The 19,986-nt window shown below is 37.2% G+C and overlaps 1 protein-coding gene across 3 annotated transcripts in view; it reads right to left on the reverse strand.

The window, feature by feature from the left end:
• NBAS (NBAS subunit of NRZ tethering complex) overlaps window positions 1–19,986 on the reverse strand; it is a 452,886-nt gene that overhangs the window by 304,672 nt on the left and 128,228 nt on the right. For all 3 annotated transcript variants that reach the window (XM_049903481.1, XM_049903480.1, XM_049903479.1), the window contains exon 21: window positions 19,503–19,639. In XM_049903481.1, coding sequence (XP_049759438.1) covers window positions 19,503–19,639 — 137 coding nt within the window. The remainder of the gene's footprint in view (window positions 1–19,502; window positions 19,640–19,986) is intronic.

The following is a 19,986-nucleotide window of genomic DNA, read 5'->3' on the forward strand; positions in this document are numbered from 1 at the left end:
AAGAATAATTCACCAGCAGACCTGCACTACAACAAGAAATGTTAAGGAAAGTCTTTCAGGCAAAGGAAAGAGATACCAAATAAAAATATGGATCTACACAAAGCAAAAGAGCATCAGAAATGGTAAATATGTGCATAAACATAAAATACTTTTTAAATTTAGAACAAAATGATTGTTCAAGGCAAAAATATAAAAATGTTTTGTGGGGTTTACAGCATATGTAAAAGTTAAATGCATGACAACAATATTACAAAGAAAGTAGAAAATAGAATAATGCTGCTATAAGTTTCTTATACAGGAAGTGCTAGTATATTATTTTAAAGCAGACTATGACAAGTTAAAAGACTAATACTATGAACCCTAGAGCAAACACTAAATATGTGTGTGTGTATATCAAAAGAAAGTATAGCTAATAAGTCAATAAAAGAGATTAAATGGAATCATAAGAATACAAGAAGGCAGGAAAAGAGCAAAAGAGCAACAAAGAACAAATGAGACAAATACCAAACAAATATCAAAATGGTATATTTAAACTGAACCATACTGAACCACATATTAAATACAAACGGCCTAAGCCAGCCAATTAAAAGTCAAAGATTGACAGGTTGGATGAAACAGCCTATAAGAAACACAATTTAAGTATCAAAAAAAAAAAAAAAAAAACAACTCATTGCCATAGAGTCAATTTCAACTCACAGCAACATTACAGGGAAGAGCAGAACCGCCTCCATAGGGCTCCCAGCCATGGCTGTTAATCTTTATGGACACAGACTGCTACATCTTTCTCCCACACAACTGCTGGCGAGCTCTAACTTTCAGTTAGCAGCCGAGTGCTTTAATGACTGCACCACTAGGGCTCCATATAAAAACCCAAAAGATGCCAATATACAGCCAGTATTAGAAAAGGAAGATAAGCATTCAATTTGATCTCTGATCTTTGTTGAGAAGTAAGAATACTTCTTTTTACTCTCGGAGTGTTAAAACAGGTATTTTCCAAAGGCTAAACAGTCCTCCTAAACCACTCCAGTTGCTTAACTGGCAAAACTAATCTGTCATGTTAGAAGTCAGGCTAGTGTTTCTCTTAGACGAGGTGGATAGAAAAGGATAAAAGGAAAGCTTCTGGGATGTTGGCAATGTTCTGTTTCTTGATCTTGCTCACTTTGTGAAAATAAATCAAGCTGTACATTTATGATTTGTTCAAGCTTTCTGTATATATATAATAATTCAATAAAAAGTTAAATAGAAAGCCTCAACTTCTTTTGAAACAATGCTCCCTGAGCAAGCTTTTTCATTAAAAATTTAGTAATAAATTTTTTAATCAATTTCACATGTAATCATGATTATTTATTCAGACTGCTCTTATCACTGTCCCAGATAAGACATCAAAGCATTAGTATAACCAAGGAAAAATACTCCCTATAATTTTGCATTCTTTTTATTCATCGATCTTTTGCACGCCTACTTAACGTGCCTGAAAACCAAAGGGTGTCTGTAATACGACATATTTATCAACATCTGCTGGTACTGCTGAACCATATCCTCTATTACCACCACCATTACCATACACTGAACTGCAATTACATGCTGGGAACTAGGCTAGATGATCCATCCCTTAGGTTATCTAACCATCACACCATTTCTACGATTTCTTCAATATGTACATGAAAAAACTGAAGTTCAGAGAAGCTAAGAGACATCCCCAAAATAACACAGCTAGCAAATATCAGGACCAAGACAAATCATATGCCTGTGTTTGTCACCTAAAGGCTTTGCTCTTTCCAGCGTACCATGCTACTACCACTCAACATGAAGTATGTGTCAGCATCACACCATGGGATGCCAATATTTACCTATCTCATGAATTTTTTTAGAGTTCTTATCCATGTTATTTGAACTTCGTAGGATTAAATGAGTACACACTGACCTCAAAAGTGAGCTTAAAATAATGTACATATTTTGTTTACAAAATATGAATGTGTTTCTTAATAAAATCTGACTTATTAAAATAATGTTTAGGCAGGCTTCCCTAAACCAGAAATTGGGAAAAGTGTCACACGGTCATTTATGTTAATTAAATACAGTACGATAGAGAGATTCACTGTTGTTACAGCAAACATTTACATATTAATGAAGACTTGATTGGGAAAGACGTTGTGTGATCAAAAAGAATTATAGGGACTATTTCCCTGAGGCAATTCAACCATCCAGAAGAGATGTTATAATCTACTTAAGGATCACATGTTCTAAAATTATTGCTCAAGGTATTTAAAGTTTGGAAGACAATGAATAATGGAAGAAAAATGTCATCTCATTTGGTATCACAAGGCAATGCTGAATCTAGTAACAATTCTTAGGAGAGCATGTCAGTTAAAAAGAAAAAAGTACCCACTCAAAGATTTCTTAACTTCAAATGAACACAAACTTTAAAGTGTTTCAAACCACACTGAAAACACTTCACAACACTTGCATCTACACTAAAACAATAATTCAGTAATTCCTTTTTCAAAATAATTCCTTATTTCAAGACATAATTGACTAATGCCTCTCAAATTAACTGCTTCTCTCATAAACTTCTTGTGAGAACTATATATGAAACATAAAATTAGTTAGTAAACTAAAAAACAAATGTGCCATACATAATCATGCAACGTTTGTGGAATTAAAAAAGAATACTAATTAATTAATCAGTACATCTTCATTTTTCTAGTATTTTTCAGAGAGCCAGACGTAACAAATACAAATATCAACACACTTTCTAAGGCTCAATAAAAATTACTCTGAAATGATTTACATTTCTACTTTTTAATCAGAAATTACCCCAAACCCAGTTTTATATAAGTAAATAGGAAGACAAGAACTAATTTCAAGATCTAGTGTCCAAATACCAGGAACTATGCAAACCAATTATGCCCACTGCCTGCCCTAGAGCCCACTCCCAGGCAACTGAGTACAGTAATCATTCTTCCTGTTATAACTATCAGTCCATTATTCTTGGACAACAGAAACTGCCAATTAATACACACCCCATTTTTAAAGCACTCTGTACTCTATTGACAATCACCACAGAAGGTCAAAAACCTATTCCAAGCCCAAAATACAAAGTCAATGTAGCATTCTCTGTTCATAGCAACTCAAAAATAAGCTGCATATATATAGGAATCGCTTTTTTTTTTTAAGTAACTAGTCAGCTTTTCAATTTCAAAGGCGAGAAAAAAACACTTTTATGTTTCCCTTGAGAACCAAAAAAGTGAACACAATGCCCTAATCGTTCCATAATTATTTCATCATCCAAGCTAAAGTCTGTGATAATATTTCATTACAACAATAACATCGTGGTGAGAAAAGTATGCCCCCAAAAAACATATTTTTTAAGAATTTGAGGGAAAAAAAAATCTTAAGAACAGGACTGTGACAGGGAGCACAACAGAGAACCCCTGAAGGAGCAGGAGAACAGTGGGATGCAGACCCCAAATTCTCATAAAAGACCAGACTTAATGGTCTGACTGAGACTAGAAGAATCCCAGCGGTCATGGTCCCCAAACCTTTTGTTGGCCCAGGACAGGAACCATTCCCGAAGACAACTCATCAGACATGGAATGGTCTGGACTATGGGTTGGAGAAAGATGCTGATGAGGAGTGAGCTACTTGTATCAGGTGGACACCTGAGACTGTGTTGGCATCTCCTGTCTGGAGGGGAGATGGGAGGGTAGAGAGGGTTAGAAACTGGCAAAACGGTCACGAAAGGAGAGACTGGAAGAAGGGAGTGGGCTGACTCATGAGGGGGAGAGTAAATGGGAGTATGTAGTAAGGTGTATATAAGTTTATATTTGAGAGACTGACTTGATTTGTAAACTTTCACTTAAAGCACAATAAAAATTATTAAAAAAAAAAAAAAAGAATAGGACTGGCTACCAAAAAAAAAAAGTAAAAAGAAATTTATATTAGGAGTCCTTTTCCAAGGAGCGCTTTTACTTTTTTATTTTCTGTCTCGATGGCACTGGGTTTTTACGAGTCCTTTGCAGTAATTGTTTTCAACTAACAAATTAATTGGTAACATCTTTTGTACTCCATGAATACATACTACGATATAGATGTAGACTGAGTAGATAGAATGACTTCAAGTTACATATTTATTCAGAATACTCTTTCTTATTCAAACTTCCTAATCCTTCAAAGACCACATCAAACCTTGCCTCTTACAAGAAAGTATTCCTGGTTTATCTCCTCTGCAACTAAAAATAATCTCTCCCATCTCTCAGTCTCACTGTACTCTATCTATAGTCCCCATATGACACAATTACACTTGATTTTATGATACAGTTTCATTTATATCTAACCTGCCTGATATTCCCTACCAGCTTATAAATTATCTTCGGACAGGGACCACATTTCATTCATATCTGTGTCTACCTACCCAATCTAACGTAATGCCTTTATATGAAACAAAAACATCCCCTAAATTTTTATTGAAATAAAACAAAATCCATCTTGTTAAAACAGTTCTTAATGAAAATGAAATAATGTAATGAAATCTTTGAATTATTTTCACATGTACTCATCCTCCTACAGGACAGAATAGCTTCTAGAGTATCTATCAAACTATGAAAACTGCCTTCTAACACCTTTCTAGAAGGAAAAAAGTCATCCAAACAATAATTTACCTGTTGAATTGAAAGCTGCCTACAGTCAACTTTGATATCAATGAAAAAGTTTAAATAATTTCACTTCTGCAAAATCTACAAGCTAATATAAAATATCAAAACTGATTAGCAGGGATGAAAGATGGCAGCTTAGACAGACAGACCATACCATTCTCCTACAGCAAACACTTGAGAAATCAAATGAAACAGATACAGATGACAATTTTGGAACCCTGAGCATCAAAAGGAAGGTGAAGAATTAGATCAAACACCAATCAGGAGAAACTGGACAAAATCGTGGACGAGGAGAGTTACAGATAGGAGCTACCCTGATAGCAGAACCAGCACAACGGGACCATCTTGAGACAAACTGAGCGGTGATGCCAGAAGAGGAGCACAAGAAGGCAACTTCACAGAATCACTAGTTGAAGACAGAGAAACTGTGTACACAAACCCAGAGTGAAGCAACGTGAGCAGGACATGAACCGAATCTAGGAAGGGAAAATACAGGGAGGCAGGTGAGAGCTCCATGGATCCTTGCAACCACAGAGCAGGGAGGGAGCCAGGAACCAGGAACAGGACTACTCACCAGCGGCAGTCCTCAACCATTAGGGTGGGTAGGGCACATGAAGCAGTATATCCATGGAGTGCCAGAAAGACGTCCCTCATCAGGCTAGACTCTGGAAAGTCCCCTCCCTCCTTGCATTTGGTCAGGACCAAGTCCTGATTACTGGCTACAGCCTATCAAGAGTATGCCCTGTGTCCAGAGGAGCACACTCCCCATTCCCTTGCCTTTCTGGTGACCAGCGCCATAAGCCCCTCCATCGCTGCCATGCCACCTGGCCAGGGACCGTGGTACAAGCTCACCCTTCCCCCCTACCCACCATTCCCCCCAGCTACCCCACCTACCTGGCGAGCAGCAGTGCATGCTCCCATGCCACCAGACTAGTGACTGGTGATGGTAAGTGCCAACCCCAGACTTCCACTTCCCCGCCACTCTGCCCACCTGGCAAGCAGTGACGTGCATCCTGTAATGCCAGAACGACAACCAGCAGCGGCAAGCACCCACCCCATCCACCACATCCAAACATCCCATCTGCCCGATGAGCGGCAGCACACACTCCCGTGCCTTTGGACAGACAACTTGTGGGGGCAAACGCCCATGCTACCTGCCACCTCCACCACCCCCCACACACCCGGCAAGTGAAGCACACGCTCCCATGCTGCCAAATGGACAACTGGTTAAAGTACATGCCTGTGCCACCTGTCACACCCACTGCCAGCCTTCCTACCCAGCGAGTGGCAGAGCGTGCTCCTGTACTGCCAGGCTAACAGCTGGCGATGGCGTGTGGCTGTGCCACCCACAACCCCCGCTGTCCCAGCAAGTGTGAGCGCACACTTCTGTGCCACCAGAACAATGACTGCGGGTAGCACCTGTGCACCCCCAGCCCCCTGCCACACTCACCCAGCAATAGGTGGCAAGTATTTCCATGCTGCCAGGCTGGTGACCAGCAGAGCATACCCGCCCGACCACCTTGATATATCAAAACAAAAAAACTAGAAAAAAATACAATCATTAAGTATATAAATAAATAATGCCTTAATGTCTCAGATACAGCAGACAGTAACAAATCATATGAAGAAACGGGTAAGATGGCTCAAACAAGTGAGCAAAATAAAGGGAAAGAAAACCCTCCTGAGGAAAAAACGGTAATAGAACTACCTGAAAAGGAATTCAAAAGACTGATATTTAGAATCCTCAAAGATATTAAGGAAAACACAGAAAAAACCCTAGAAGAATTCAGAAAAACAGTACGAGAACAAAATGACACTCTATAGACAATTAGAAACCATACAAAAACAACAAACAGAAATTCAAAAGAGTAACAATGAAATATCAGAAATAGATAACACAACAGAAGGCCACAGAAGTAGAATTTACTCAATGGAAAAATAAGCTAAATAGAGGTCAAATCCCTTGACACTGATTTGTTTGTGGAAAAATCAGAAAAAAGAATGAAGAAAATGAAGAAAGTCTAAGAGTTATGTGGGACACCATCAAGAGGAATAATTTACATGTAACATAAATTCCAAAAGAGGAGGAAGAAAAAAACTACAGACAGAATTTATGAAAATACATTGGCAGAAGATATGATGAAACACAAGAAGAGTTCCATCCCAGAAGCCCAATGAACTGCAGAGAGAATAGACCCTATAAGAAATGCGCCTAGACACATCATAAACAAACTTTCCAAAACCAAAGACAAAGAAAAAATTCTGAAAGCAGCTAGTGAAAAACAAAATATCACTTACAAAAGAGCATCTGATTTTTCGTCAGAAACTATGCAAACAAGAAGGCAATGGGATGACGTATATAAAATCCTGAAAGAAATGAACTGCCAACAAGAATCTACTCCTCCTCTTCTGAATTCCTATTACACACAAATTATTCCTCTTGATAGTGTCCCAGTCAACATTATTCTCAATGAAGAGAGATTGAAAGCATTCCCCTTAATAAAGGGAAAGATACAAGGATGCCCATTTTCACCACTCTTATTCAATATTGTACCAGAAGTCCTAGCCAGAGCAATAAGGCAAGAAAGAGAAATAAAGGGTATCCAAGTTGGTAAGGAAGAAGTAAAACTGTTTCTATACACAGATGACATGATCTTTTATGCAGAAAATCCCAAAGATTCCACAAAAATTTACTGGAACTAATAGAAGGGTTCAGCAAAGTGGCAAGGAACAAGGTTAACATTCAAAAATCAGTTGAGCTCTTCTACACTAACAAAGATAACTCCAAAAAGGAAATCAAGAAAACAATGCTAATGACAATAGACCCCAAAAGGATAAAAAAAGGGATGCAGAAGACTAATAAAAGGAAAACAACAAAACATTACTGCAAGAAACCAAAAGAGACCTACATAAATGGAATAACATTCCATGCTCATGGACTGGAAGATTTAACATTGTAAAAATTCATTACTATCTGAAGCAATCCATAAATATAATACAATCCTGATCCAAATCCCAACAACATTCTTTAACAAGATGGAAAAACTAATCCCCAACTTTATACTGAAAGGAAAAAGGCCCCAAATAGATACAGAAATGTTAAGGAAGAAGAAAAAATTGGAGGCCTTAAACTTCCCTATCTTAGAATTTACTACAGAGTCACAGTAATCAAAACAACATGGTACTGGTACAACAACAAACACATAGGCCGATGGAACTGAATGAAGAACCCAGAAGTAAATCCATCCATCTACAGGCAGCTGGTCTTTGATAAAGGGTCAAAGTCCATTCAATGGAGAAGAGACAGTCTTTCTAAAAAATGGTGATAACAAAACTGGATATACATTTCCAGGAAAATTAAAAAGGATTCACACCTCACACCTCACACCACACACAAAAACTAACTCAAAATGGATCAAAGACCTAAATGTTAAAATTAAAACTATAATGTTCCTGGAAGATAACACAGGGACAAAATGAGGGGTCCTAATTTTTGACATAAAAACACTATCAAACACAAGTAAAAATTCACAAACAATGGAAGATAAAATAGATAACCACGATTCCTTAAAATTAAATACTTATGCTGATTGATTAGAAAACAAACAAAAAAACATTGTTATCAAGTTGTTAACTCATTATAATCCTATAGGACAGAGTACAGCTACCCTGTAGGGTTTCCAAGGAGCAGCTGGTAGATCTGAACTGCTGACCTTTTGCTTAGCAGCCTGAGCTCTTAAGCACTTTGCCACCAGAGCTCCATGCTCACTGACAGACTTTACCAAAAGAGTAAAAACAGAATCTATGAACTGGGAAAAAAATTTTTGGTAACGGCATTATCTGACAAGAGTCTCATCTCTAAAATATAAAGAAAACTTCAACTCAACAACAAAACGACAAGCAATACAATAAAAAAATAGACAAATGACATGAACAGACACAGTACCAACGAGCACATTCACGCAGGCAAAAAACACATGAAGAAATCCTCAAGATCATTAGTCATTAGAGAGATGCAAAGAAAAACTACAATGAGATACCATCTCACACCCGCAAAAATGGCAGTGATCAAAAACACAGAAATAAAAAATGCTGGTGAGGCTGTGGGGCGATTATAACTCTTATACAATGCTGCTGGGATTGTAAAATGATTCAACTCTATGGAAAACAGTACGATGCTTCCTCGAAAAGCTAAAAATAGAAATAATCTTATGATCCAGTGATCCCACCCCAAATATATACCCTAGAGATACAAGAGCAGTGACATGAATAGATATATGCATACCCATGTTCACTGCAGCATTATTCACAATAGCAAAAAGATGGAAACAACCTAAGTGCCCATCGATGGACAAATGAATGGATAAACAAATTGTGGTACGTACACAGAATGGAATACTACACAACAATAAAGAATAATGAGGAGTCCATGAAACATAACATGGATGAATCTAGAGGGCATTACACTGCGTGAAATCAGTCAAACACAAAAGGACAAATATTGCCTGATACCACTTTTATAAAAAGTCAAAGAGAACTATACACACGGAATGCAACGTTCTTTGATGGTTACCAGAGATGGGAGTGGGAGGGAGGGGGAATCACTAGATATTAGACACGTGTTAATTCTGGTGATGGGAAAGGCAACACACAACATGGCAGAAGTCAGCACAATTAGATCAAGGTAAATGAAGACACCAAGAGGCCTGCAAAAATAAAGCACAGCTATGGTAAACGCTGTAACACATACAATTACACAACAGTAAGAAGCAAAGAACTTGTGAGTGGTTACACAGGAAGACGTGTATGCTCTATGTCTCTGGAAAGGCATATGGGAGTACACACATGTGCATATATATTTGTGGGCATATGTATATACATGTTTGTATGTATTACATACATATTCATATATACAATAAAGCACATAAGGGTCACAAAAAAACCGATCAGCCATTTGAAAATGACAGTAGAGCAAAAAGTAGACATCCATCTACCTTTCAGTTATAAAGAACTGAAATAATGTCATCTGATTATTTTAAAGATAATGTTCTTATTTAATAATTAAGTTGTTACGCAACTGACATAAAGCCAATTTGTCCTGCTGGGAATTTTTATAAAATGCTTATTGATGTTTTGCTTTTACAACAAATTTGTGTTGCTGTAATAACAGAAAAGTTTATATGTTTATCTATTCAAAGATTTAGAAAATAAAGTATTTAAAGAGATATTAGAAGTTTCCTCCAGTTTTCAGATGCCTTGTTTATCACCAAAAGATGAAGAACGTCTCCTTAAGGAGTCAGGCAATAGTGATGTAACCTCCTGTCTTGAACTAGAATTCATCTTCTTCCTTTACTAAAGACTGATGACAGGATAAATAGAAACATGACCATCAGGTAGCAACCTACCCTAACTCTCACTCAATTGTAATACTAGTTTCACTAAAAGTGTATCATGGTCAAATCAGTCAAAATATGTAAAGCCAAAAACATGATTTACAAATGCAAAAAAGATCTACTCACTCTCAAGAGAAATGCAAGGAAACACCATCAGTATATCATCTTAGATTCAATCTCAGAAAGTCAAAGACAGGTTTCCTTTCCAGATCTAGTTTCAAAGAGATTTTTCACAGCATCCGATTTACCTCTGCCACCCTAAGCTCTGGTATTTTCCAAATCTCTTCAAATAACAACCATTTATTCATTCAACATTTATTAACCATTTATGCATGTACTATATTTATAATACTTTATTAAGATATTTGTGTTAGTCTGATCACTTAAAAAAAAAAAATTTGCCACAGGAAAGCAGCAATTTCTAGAAACAGAAAAATAATTTCCAAATTGGTCACAAAAAGGCTTTCTAGTTGTGAATGAATGACAAAGATTTATCAGTGAGTAGAAAAGGTGTATAACTTATTTACTCAATGACACGTCCCAGTTTTAGGAATGGAAAGATTCCTATGGAACCCGGATTTTTCTTTTGTATTATCAAGTGGGGAAGACTGCCCAAAATGGAGAAAAGCCTAAGAGAAGCAGCAAATATTTAGGTTAGCAACTATTTAAAAAAAAAAGAAAAGAAAAAGGACAAACATTCAAGTATGCACAGCACAGAGAGGTCTGGGCCTTCAGGTTACAGACAGGAATGCTTCCTCCAATTCGTTAGTCATTCGACTTATCACAGTATTCTGCAAGGGTCATTCCCCGTAAAGACAAGTGGAAGGGTTTTTTATGCTCTAGGGAAGTATCAGTTTTTGAATGTGGGCACTAAGTATACACATAAGATTAGGCTGCCATCCCATGTGATATAAACAACTAATGACCTAAAGTTTTACACTCAGCCACTTTTTATTTTTTGCCCTAATGAACGTCAGAAATTACTGTGGAACCAAAGGTGAAGAAGGATTAGAAACGTGTCAATAAGTGGCTAATCCAAACAATCAAAAACTAGGAAAAGAAAATGAAAAAATCTGAAAAACATTTTCAGAATCAGTTAGGTACAGTCCATCTGCATGTTGTAGCACGCTTTTCATAGGCAAACTTTGAATCACCAAATAATCTAATTAAATTTAGAAATTCACAAACTGTCAAAGCGACTATAGTAACAGTTATCCCAGATTGACAGAAAAAGTGAGGTGCTCTCAATATTCTAATTCCATCAACTTTGCCAACTGCACAATAAAATATTTTAAATACTATAATATCCTAAAATACATACTTAAAAAATACAATCTTGTTGATTCTAGAGATAATCCATGAATGTAAATATGAGTATCAATTTTCATTATCTAATAAATATGAGTGTGAAAAAATTTTATGGTTGACAGGATGTTGGACAAGAAAAGCTTATTTCTATATACTAAAAGAAAATGAAGGCTAAAAGGAATATAGTATCCTGGTCTGGATCTTGGAACAGAAAAAGGGTATCAGTATTAAACTGGTGAAATCCAAATAAATCTATAGTTTAGTAAATAGTATTTTAAGGTCAATTCTGCCATAATGCTTGTTTTGAAAATGTGTTCCAACAGATTGAAAAAACTATAAGGAAACAAGTGTAACAAAAATTGCACATTTGCTTATGCATAATTTCATCTGTGAGAAACATTAGGTGAACACAGAAAAGGCTACTCAGCTGAACCAAGCCACATAGGAATACGTATATATACACATCCCCCAATGATCTACTAGCTACCTCAGTTCATCTGTGTGTTATGAGTCACACCCATGCTGTTACAATTTTTTGTCAGATTTCAGAAAATCCTCCTTCTTCTACTTCACAATAACTCACAAGCTGCAACACTTCTGATGTCTACTCCACAGCTGAATTTCTGGTCTTTTTCAAGGTGAAGTGCCATATTTTAGTATGTATGTATTAGTATTACTGTGTATGAATGTATTAGTATGTACAGTGCTGTGGGATGAGCCCCTCAAGCTGGAAAAAAAAAAATAAGACAGGGGAAGAGCTGCCTCCTCAAGGTAGAGTCAACTTTAATGACACAGATGGAGTAAAGCTTTCGAGACCTTCATTTGCCAATGTGGCACAGCTCAAAATCAGAATAAACAGCTACAAACATCCATTAATAATTGGGACAAGGAATTTACAAAGTATGATTCAAGGAAAATTGGAAGTTGTCAAAAATGAAATGGAATGCCAGAAGATAGATATCCTAGGCATGAGTGATCTGAAATAGACTGATGCTGGCCATTTTCAATCAGACAATATAGTCTTACCATGCTGAGAATGACAAATTGAAGAAGAATGGCGTCACATTCACTGTCACATGTCAAAAGAACATGTCCTAAAGTACAACGCTGTCAGTGATAGGATAACAGCCATACGCCTAGAAGGTAGATCAGTTAATACTACCATTATTCAAATTTATGCACCAACCACTAGTGCCAAAGATGAAGAAATTGAGGATTTTTACCAACTTCTGCAGTCTGAAATTGATCAAACAAGCAATCAAGATGCACTGATAATTACTGGTGATTGAAATGCGAAAGCTGGAAACAAAGAACAAAGATCCATAGCGAGAAAAGATAGCCTTGGTGAAAGAAAGGAACCCAGATATCGCATGATACAATTTTGCAAGACCAACGACTCCTTTACTGCAAATACCTTTTTTCAACAATGTAAACGGCAAAACTATAAACATGGACCTCATTGCATAGAATACACAGGAAGTAAATTGACCACATCTGAGGAAACAGACAATGGAAAAGATCAATATCATCAGTCAGAAGGCCAGGAGCGAACTGCAGAACGGATCATCAATTGCTCCTTTGCAAGTTCAAGTTGAAGTGAAAGGAAATTAAAACAAGTCCATGACAGTCAAAGAACATCCTTGAGTGTGTTCCACCTGAATTTAGACATCATCTCAAGAACAGATTTGATGCATTGAACACAAATGACCGAAGACCAGATGAGTTGTGGGATAACATCAAGGATAGCATACACAAAGAAAGAAAACGGTCATTAAAAAGAGTTTAAAAAAAAAAAAAAAAAAAGAACAAAATAAATGTCAGAAGAGACTCTGAAACTTGCTTGTGAACGCAGAGTAAACAAAACCAAACCCATTGCCACCGAGGCGATTCCGACTCATAGCCACCCTACAGGACAGAGTAGAACTGCCCCCACAGAGTTTCTGAGTAGAACTGTCCCACAGAATTTCCTGGTGTATTTGTACTGCTGACCTTTTGGTTAGCAGCTGTAGCACTCAACCAATGGAAAAAATGATAAAGTAAAAGAGCTGAACAGAAGATTTAAAAGGGCAGCTCAAGAAGACAAAGTAAATATTATAATGAAATGTGCAAAGACCTGGAGTTACAAAATCAAAAGGGATAAAAATGCTCAGCATTTCTCAAGCTGGACGAATCGGAAAGAAAAAAAATTCAAGCCTCAAGTTGCAATACTGAAGGATTCTAGGGGCAAAATACCGAATGATACAGGATGCATCAAAAGAAGTTGGAAGTCACTATACAGAGCCACTATATCAAAAAGAATTGGTCAACGTCCAATCATTTCAGGGGGTAGGAGCACACGATCAAAAACCGATGATACTGTAGCAAGAAGTCCAAACTGCACTGAAAGCACTGGCGAAAAACAAGTCTCCAGGAATTGATGGAATACTAATTGACATGTTTCAAGAAACGATGTGATGCTGGAAGCTCTCATCTATGCCAAGAAATATGGAAGACAGCTACCTGGCTAACCGACTAGAAGAGATTCATATTTGTACCCATTCCAAAAAAAAGGTGATACAATGAAATGTGAAAACTAACAGTATCATTAATATCAAACACAAGTAAAAATTTGCAGAAGATAATTCAAAAATAGTTGTACCAGTACATCAACTGGGAACTGCCAGAAGTTCAAGCTGGATTCAGGAGAGGACATGGAACAAGAAATATCATTGCTGATGTCAGGTGGATCTTGGATGAAAGCAGAAAATACCATGAAGATGTTTACCTGTATTTTACTGACCACGCAAAGGCATCTGACCCTCTGGAGCATAACAAACGAAAGATAACATTATGACGAAAGGGAATTCCAGAATGCTTAATTGCACGTGTGTGGAATAAGTACACAGAGAAAGAGGCAGTCATTCGAACAGAACAATCGGATACCGTGTGGTTTAAAATGAGGAAAGGTGTGCATCAGGATGTTTCCTTTCACCATACTTAATCTATATGCTGAGCAATACTCCAAGAAGCTGGATTATACGAAGAAGAACGCGGCATCAGGATTGAAGGGAGACTCATGAACAACCTGCGAAATGCAAACAATACACACGTTGCTTCCTGAAAGTGAAGAGGACTTGAAGAATTTGCTGTTGAAGATCAAAGACTACAGCCTTCAGTAGGGATCACATCTCAATATAAAGAAAACAAAAATTCTCACAATTGGACCAATAAGTAACATCATGATAAATGGAGAAAATACTGAAGGGTCCACAATCAACACCGAGGAAAGCAGCAGTTAAGAAATCAAACAACGTATTGCATTGAGCAAATGTGCTGCAAAAGACCTCTTATTGAAGTACTCAAAAATTAAGAAGCCACCTTGAGGATCAAGGTGCACCTGACCCAAGCCATGGTATTTTCAATTGCCTCATATGTATGCAAAAGCTGGACAACGAATAAGGAAGACTAAAGAAGAATTGATGCCTTTGAACTGTGGTGATGGCGAGGAATATTGAATATTCCATGGTCTGCTAGAAGAATGAACAAATCTGTCTTGGAAGAAGTATAGACAGAATGCTCCTTTACAAGCAAGGATGGAGAGGCTTCATCTGACGTACTCTGGACATGTTACCAGGAGTGAACAGTCCCTGGAGAAGGACATCATGCTTGGTAAAGTAGAGGGTCAGCAAAAAGGGGAAAGACACTCAATTAGATGAACTGACACAGTGGCTGCAACAATGTGCTCAAACACAGCAACACTTGTGAGGATGGTGCAGGATTGGGCAGTGTTTTGTTCTGTTGTACATACAGGGTTGCTATGAGTCGCAACAACCTGGACAGCACCTAACAACAACAACATGTAACCATCTAACATAAAAAACTGGACTATGAGTTTTATTACTGTCTGAAACTTTGTTTCACTGAACAAAGCTTTAAAGTGTTGTGTCATTCACTACCTACATTTTTCCCAGGAGTCCTATACTTTTTACTGCACAATTTTATATAGTACAGTGATTTTCAGGAATGTATTTTTATATATATATATGTCATCTTGCAGCAGAACTGACTGTCCCAGTATTAATTTCTTAGTTTTGGCAAATGTGCTTTAGTTATGTAAGATATTAACACTAGAAGCTAGGAGAAGGGTCTACAGGACTCTATATTAGCTTCATAACTATTCCGTAAACATAAAATTATTCCAAAATAAGATGTTTAAAAAGTATATGAAGTAGCTTGTCTTTTCACTTTTTTAGTAAAGTCTTTTTATAATCAAGTTTTTAATTTTTATGAGGTCCCATTTATTTTGTCTTTTGTTGTTTGTGCTTTTGTTATTATATTAGATAATCCATTGTAAAACCTAGGCTGGACAGCGTTGCCCATGCATTTTCTTCTAAAAATTTTACCGTTTATTTGCACATTTAGGTCCTGAAACCATTCCGCATTTGTTTCTGTGCACTGATCCTGCTTCATTTTTCTGCCTGTGAAGATCCCATTTCTCCAGCACCAGTTATGGAAGAGACTCTTCCTCCTCATAGAATATTCTTAGCACCCTTGTCAAAAATCAGTGGACCACAGATACGTGGGTTTATTTCTGGACTCTCAATTCTATTCCACCAGTCTATGTGTCTACTGTTATACCAGTATCAGCCTGTTTTGACTGCTGTAGATACACAGTATGGTTTAAAATCTGCCACTGAGCAATGTATGCTCTCGGAAAAAGAAGGCGTACACACAGAAAGTTCAAGGCAGTAAATGAAGATGTGGCAAGATCATCCTACCAGTTTTCAATCGCTGCCACTGAGAAAACTGCAGATTTATTGAGGGTATTTACAACTCCTGCTTCTTCCTCAGTACATAAACATAGTCTACATAGCATATACAGCATGATGCTGTAAACAGGCACCTCTATTGATCTGTAAAGCATACTTGATAACTCCTGCTGAAGATAAACCATTTTACTCATCCCAGTGCTGGGTATACATAAGGAGCTCAACAAACGGTGAGTGAGAGAAAAGCATTCGTGTCCAAACAAATCTGACACTGTTCATCTGACCAAAGGATTCCATGAATTTACAAACGAATGCCAAGAATTCAAAGAATACATCTCCTCAAAAAGGAAATAACAATTTCTGTAAATACATCTTAGCGACCCAGGTCTCCAGTGCAAATACAACAAGCTTTCATTAGGATGAAAGGGTGTAGCCTTTAAAAATGGGCTAAAATAGCAATTGAACCTTTCAGGTCACTGTTAAAACACTAACCAGGAGCTCCTCCCAAACTAACAGGTGAATGAACTTCTGTTAGCACATACTTTAATCCCTTTTTAAATGGGCAGGGGATGGACCAAATTTATCCAAGCAGCAAACATTTTCAGAGCACTCACTACACAAGAACCACCCCAGTCCTTGTTGTTACCGTTGTTAGGTGCCATCGTGTTGGTTCCGACTCATAGTGGCCCCGTATACAAAAGAATGAAACACTGCCCGGTCCTGTGCCATACTCACAATCGTTATGCTTGAGTCCATTGTTGCAGACACTGTGTCAATCCATCTCGTTGAGGGCCTTCCTCTTTTTTGTTAACCCTCTACTTTACCTAGCATGATGTCCTTCTCCAGGGACTGATCTCTCCTGATAACATGTCCAAAGTATGTGAGACATAGTCTTGCCATCTTTACTTCTAAGGATCATTCTGGTTTTACTTCTTCCAAGACAGGTTTGCACATTCTTTTGGCAGTCCATAGTATATTCAATATTCTTTGCCAACACCGTAACTCAAAGGCATCAATTCTTCTTTGGTCTTCCTTATTTATTATCCAGCTTTTGCATGCATACGAGGCCACTGAAAACACCGTGGCTTGGGTCAGCCGCACCTTAGTCCTTAAAGTGACATCTTTGCTTTTGAACACTTTAAACAGCTGTTTTGCTCAATGCAATATGTCATTTGATTTCTTGACTGCTCTTCTCATGGGTGCTGATTGTGGATCCAAGTAAAATGAAATCCTTGACAACTTCAATCTTTTCTCTGTTTATCATGATGTTGCTTACTGGTCCAGCTGTGAGGATTTTGGTTTGCTTTACATTGAGGTGTAATACATACTGAAGACTGTAGTCTTTGATCTTCATCATCAAGTGCTTCAAGTCCTTTTCACTTTCAGCAAGAAAGGCTGTGTCATCTGCATATTGCAGGTTGTTTATGACTCTTCCTCCAATCCTAATGTCACGCTCTTCATACAGTCCAGCTTCTCAGATTATTCCTCAGCATACAGATGGGGTTAAGTATGGTAAAAGGAAACAACCCTGATGCACACCTTTCCTGATTTTAAACCATACAGTATCCCCTTGTTCTGTCTGAATGACTGCCTCTTCGTCTATGTACACATTTCACACGAGCACAAATAAGTGTTGTGGAATTCCCATTCTTCGAAATGTTGTCCATAATTTGTTATGATTCATGCACGCAGTTGAATGCCTTTGCGTAGTTAATAAAACACAGGTAAATATCTGTTATGGTTTGAACTGTGTCCCCCAAAAATATGTCTATTTGGCTAGGCCATGACTCCCAGTACCGTGTGATTGTCCACCATTTTGTCATCCGATGTGATTTTGCTGTGTTCTCCACCCTATCTCTATGATGTTAATGAGATGGGATGAGTGGCAGTTATGTTAATGAGGCAGGACTCAGTCTACAACATCGGATTGTGTCTTAAGCCAATCCCTTTTGAGATACATGAGAGAAGCAAGCAGAGAGACATGGGGACCTCATACCACCAAGAAAGCAGCTCTGAGAGGGAGCGGAGCACATCTTTTGGACCCGGCATTCCTGTACCAAGAAGCTCCTATTCCAGGGGAAGAAGACTGATGAGAAACACCTTCCTCCAGAGTCAACAGAGACAGAAAGCCTTCCCGTGGAGCTAATGCCCTGAATTTGGACTTCTAGCCTACTAGACTGTGAGAGAATAAATTTCTCTTTGTTAAAGCCATTCATCTGTGTTATTTCTGTTATACTAGCACTAGACTACTAAAACAACATCTCTCTGGGATTCTCTGCTTTCAGACAAGATCCACCCAACATCAGCAATGATACCCTCATTTCATACCAAAAATCTCATACCTAAAATACTTATCACAATTTACTATCAGTTCTGGTGGCGGGCCCATAGAGGAACCAGAGGGCATTCAAAGATACTATATATAGTGTCAGGCCTTGCACAACTATTTTGCAAGCCAATTATGAAATTTCAGATTAAAGTCAAATGCTTATCTGAACAACTATCAGAAGACAATAACAAGAATGCATTCAAATCTGAGAAATTACCTTAAAAAAAGGAAAAAATATTTTAAGAGACTATAAGTCTTTTCTCTGTAGTAACAACTTGCAGCATACAAGATCATTTCAATTCAGATTAGATCTATTTTGCAAAGAAACAGAGAACAATAAGGATACATAATTACATTTCAAAGTATTGATAAATGCACGTTTACATGTCACTATAAATCTGCGGGGAGCCTTGGTAGCACAGTCCTTAAGAGCTCAGGCTGCTAACCAAAAGGTCAACAGTTAGAATCCACCAGCTGCTCCCTGGATACCCTATATGGGGCAGTTTTACTCTGTCCTATTGAGTCACTGAGCCAAAATGGACTAGAAAAAACAAAAGCAACAGGCTTTTTGTTTTTTTTTAATATAGATCTACAAGAAATTACTTAAAAATGAAAAGGGCATCCCAACCTTTTTCTTTTTCTTCACTTTGATAAAAGCAAATAATTCCTTTCTCAGTACTAAGAATAGTACAAAATAAGTAGTTCATTAATTATATTTTTAATACTTATTGAATTATGACTCTCTAAGTAAGAGTTCAAATCCTACATTTACTTACACAAGGTAAATCTCAGTTTTCTGTAATAACAGGACTAACACTAAAATTGTTTGGGAGACAATACATAAGTATGTACCCAATACATAGCACTTATTCTGTAAATACTGGCCGTCATCATTAACACCAAAGTTCCAACGATGATCATTTAAAAACAAGGTAAAAATAATTTTATTATCAGAGCTAAAATAAATTACATTAAAAAAACAATTTTTTTTTTAATTTAAGGTGTACAATATAGAATAAAAAATTAGTACTGTTTAGAAAGGAAGGTGAAATTCAGTTAACATACTCACCAAGCTTCAGGCAGCAATACAGAATATTCGTGTGGAGAAGTGGTCTCTGGGAAGTTGGAAAGAATCGCAAGACGGTGAGGAAGCAGGTCTGAGCCATGATAAGTGAAGAGAATTTCTAGGGCTTGTACATTACTCTCCTGTACAAAAGGCAAAGGGCAAATTTCTAATGTTAACCTTAGAAATAAATGATTGGATTTGTATAACAACATTCAAAAACCTGAAGCTAATTTTTTTATGCAATTCTGACAAGAAGTGATTTGAATGAAGTGTTCCTGATTTTTCCTAGTCTATACTAAGTTTCTGAACCTAACACTGTAAATTTTATTTTTAAAACTCAGAATTATGAAAAATAATTTAAAAATATTATGTCATTTCCTTATACGTATCAATATTGTAACAAGGAGGATATGTAATGGTACATGCATATAATAACATTAACTGCATGGTTCAAAGATTTAGAGTATTAATAATCATTGGTATTTTA

Source organism: Elephas maximus, chromosome 12 (genome assembly GCF_024166365.1).
Source record: "Elephas maximus indicus isolate mEleMax1 chromosome 12, mEleMax1 primary haplotype, whole genome shotgun sequence".
Lineage (NCBI taxonomy): Eukaryota > Metazoa > Chordata > Mammalia > Proboscidea > Elephantidae > Elephas > Elephas maximus.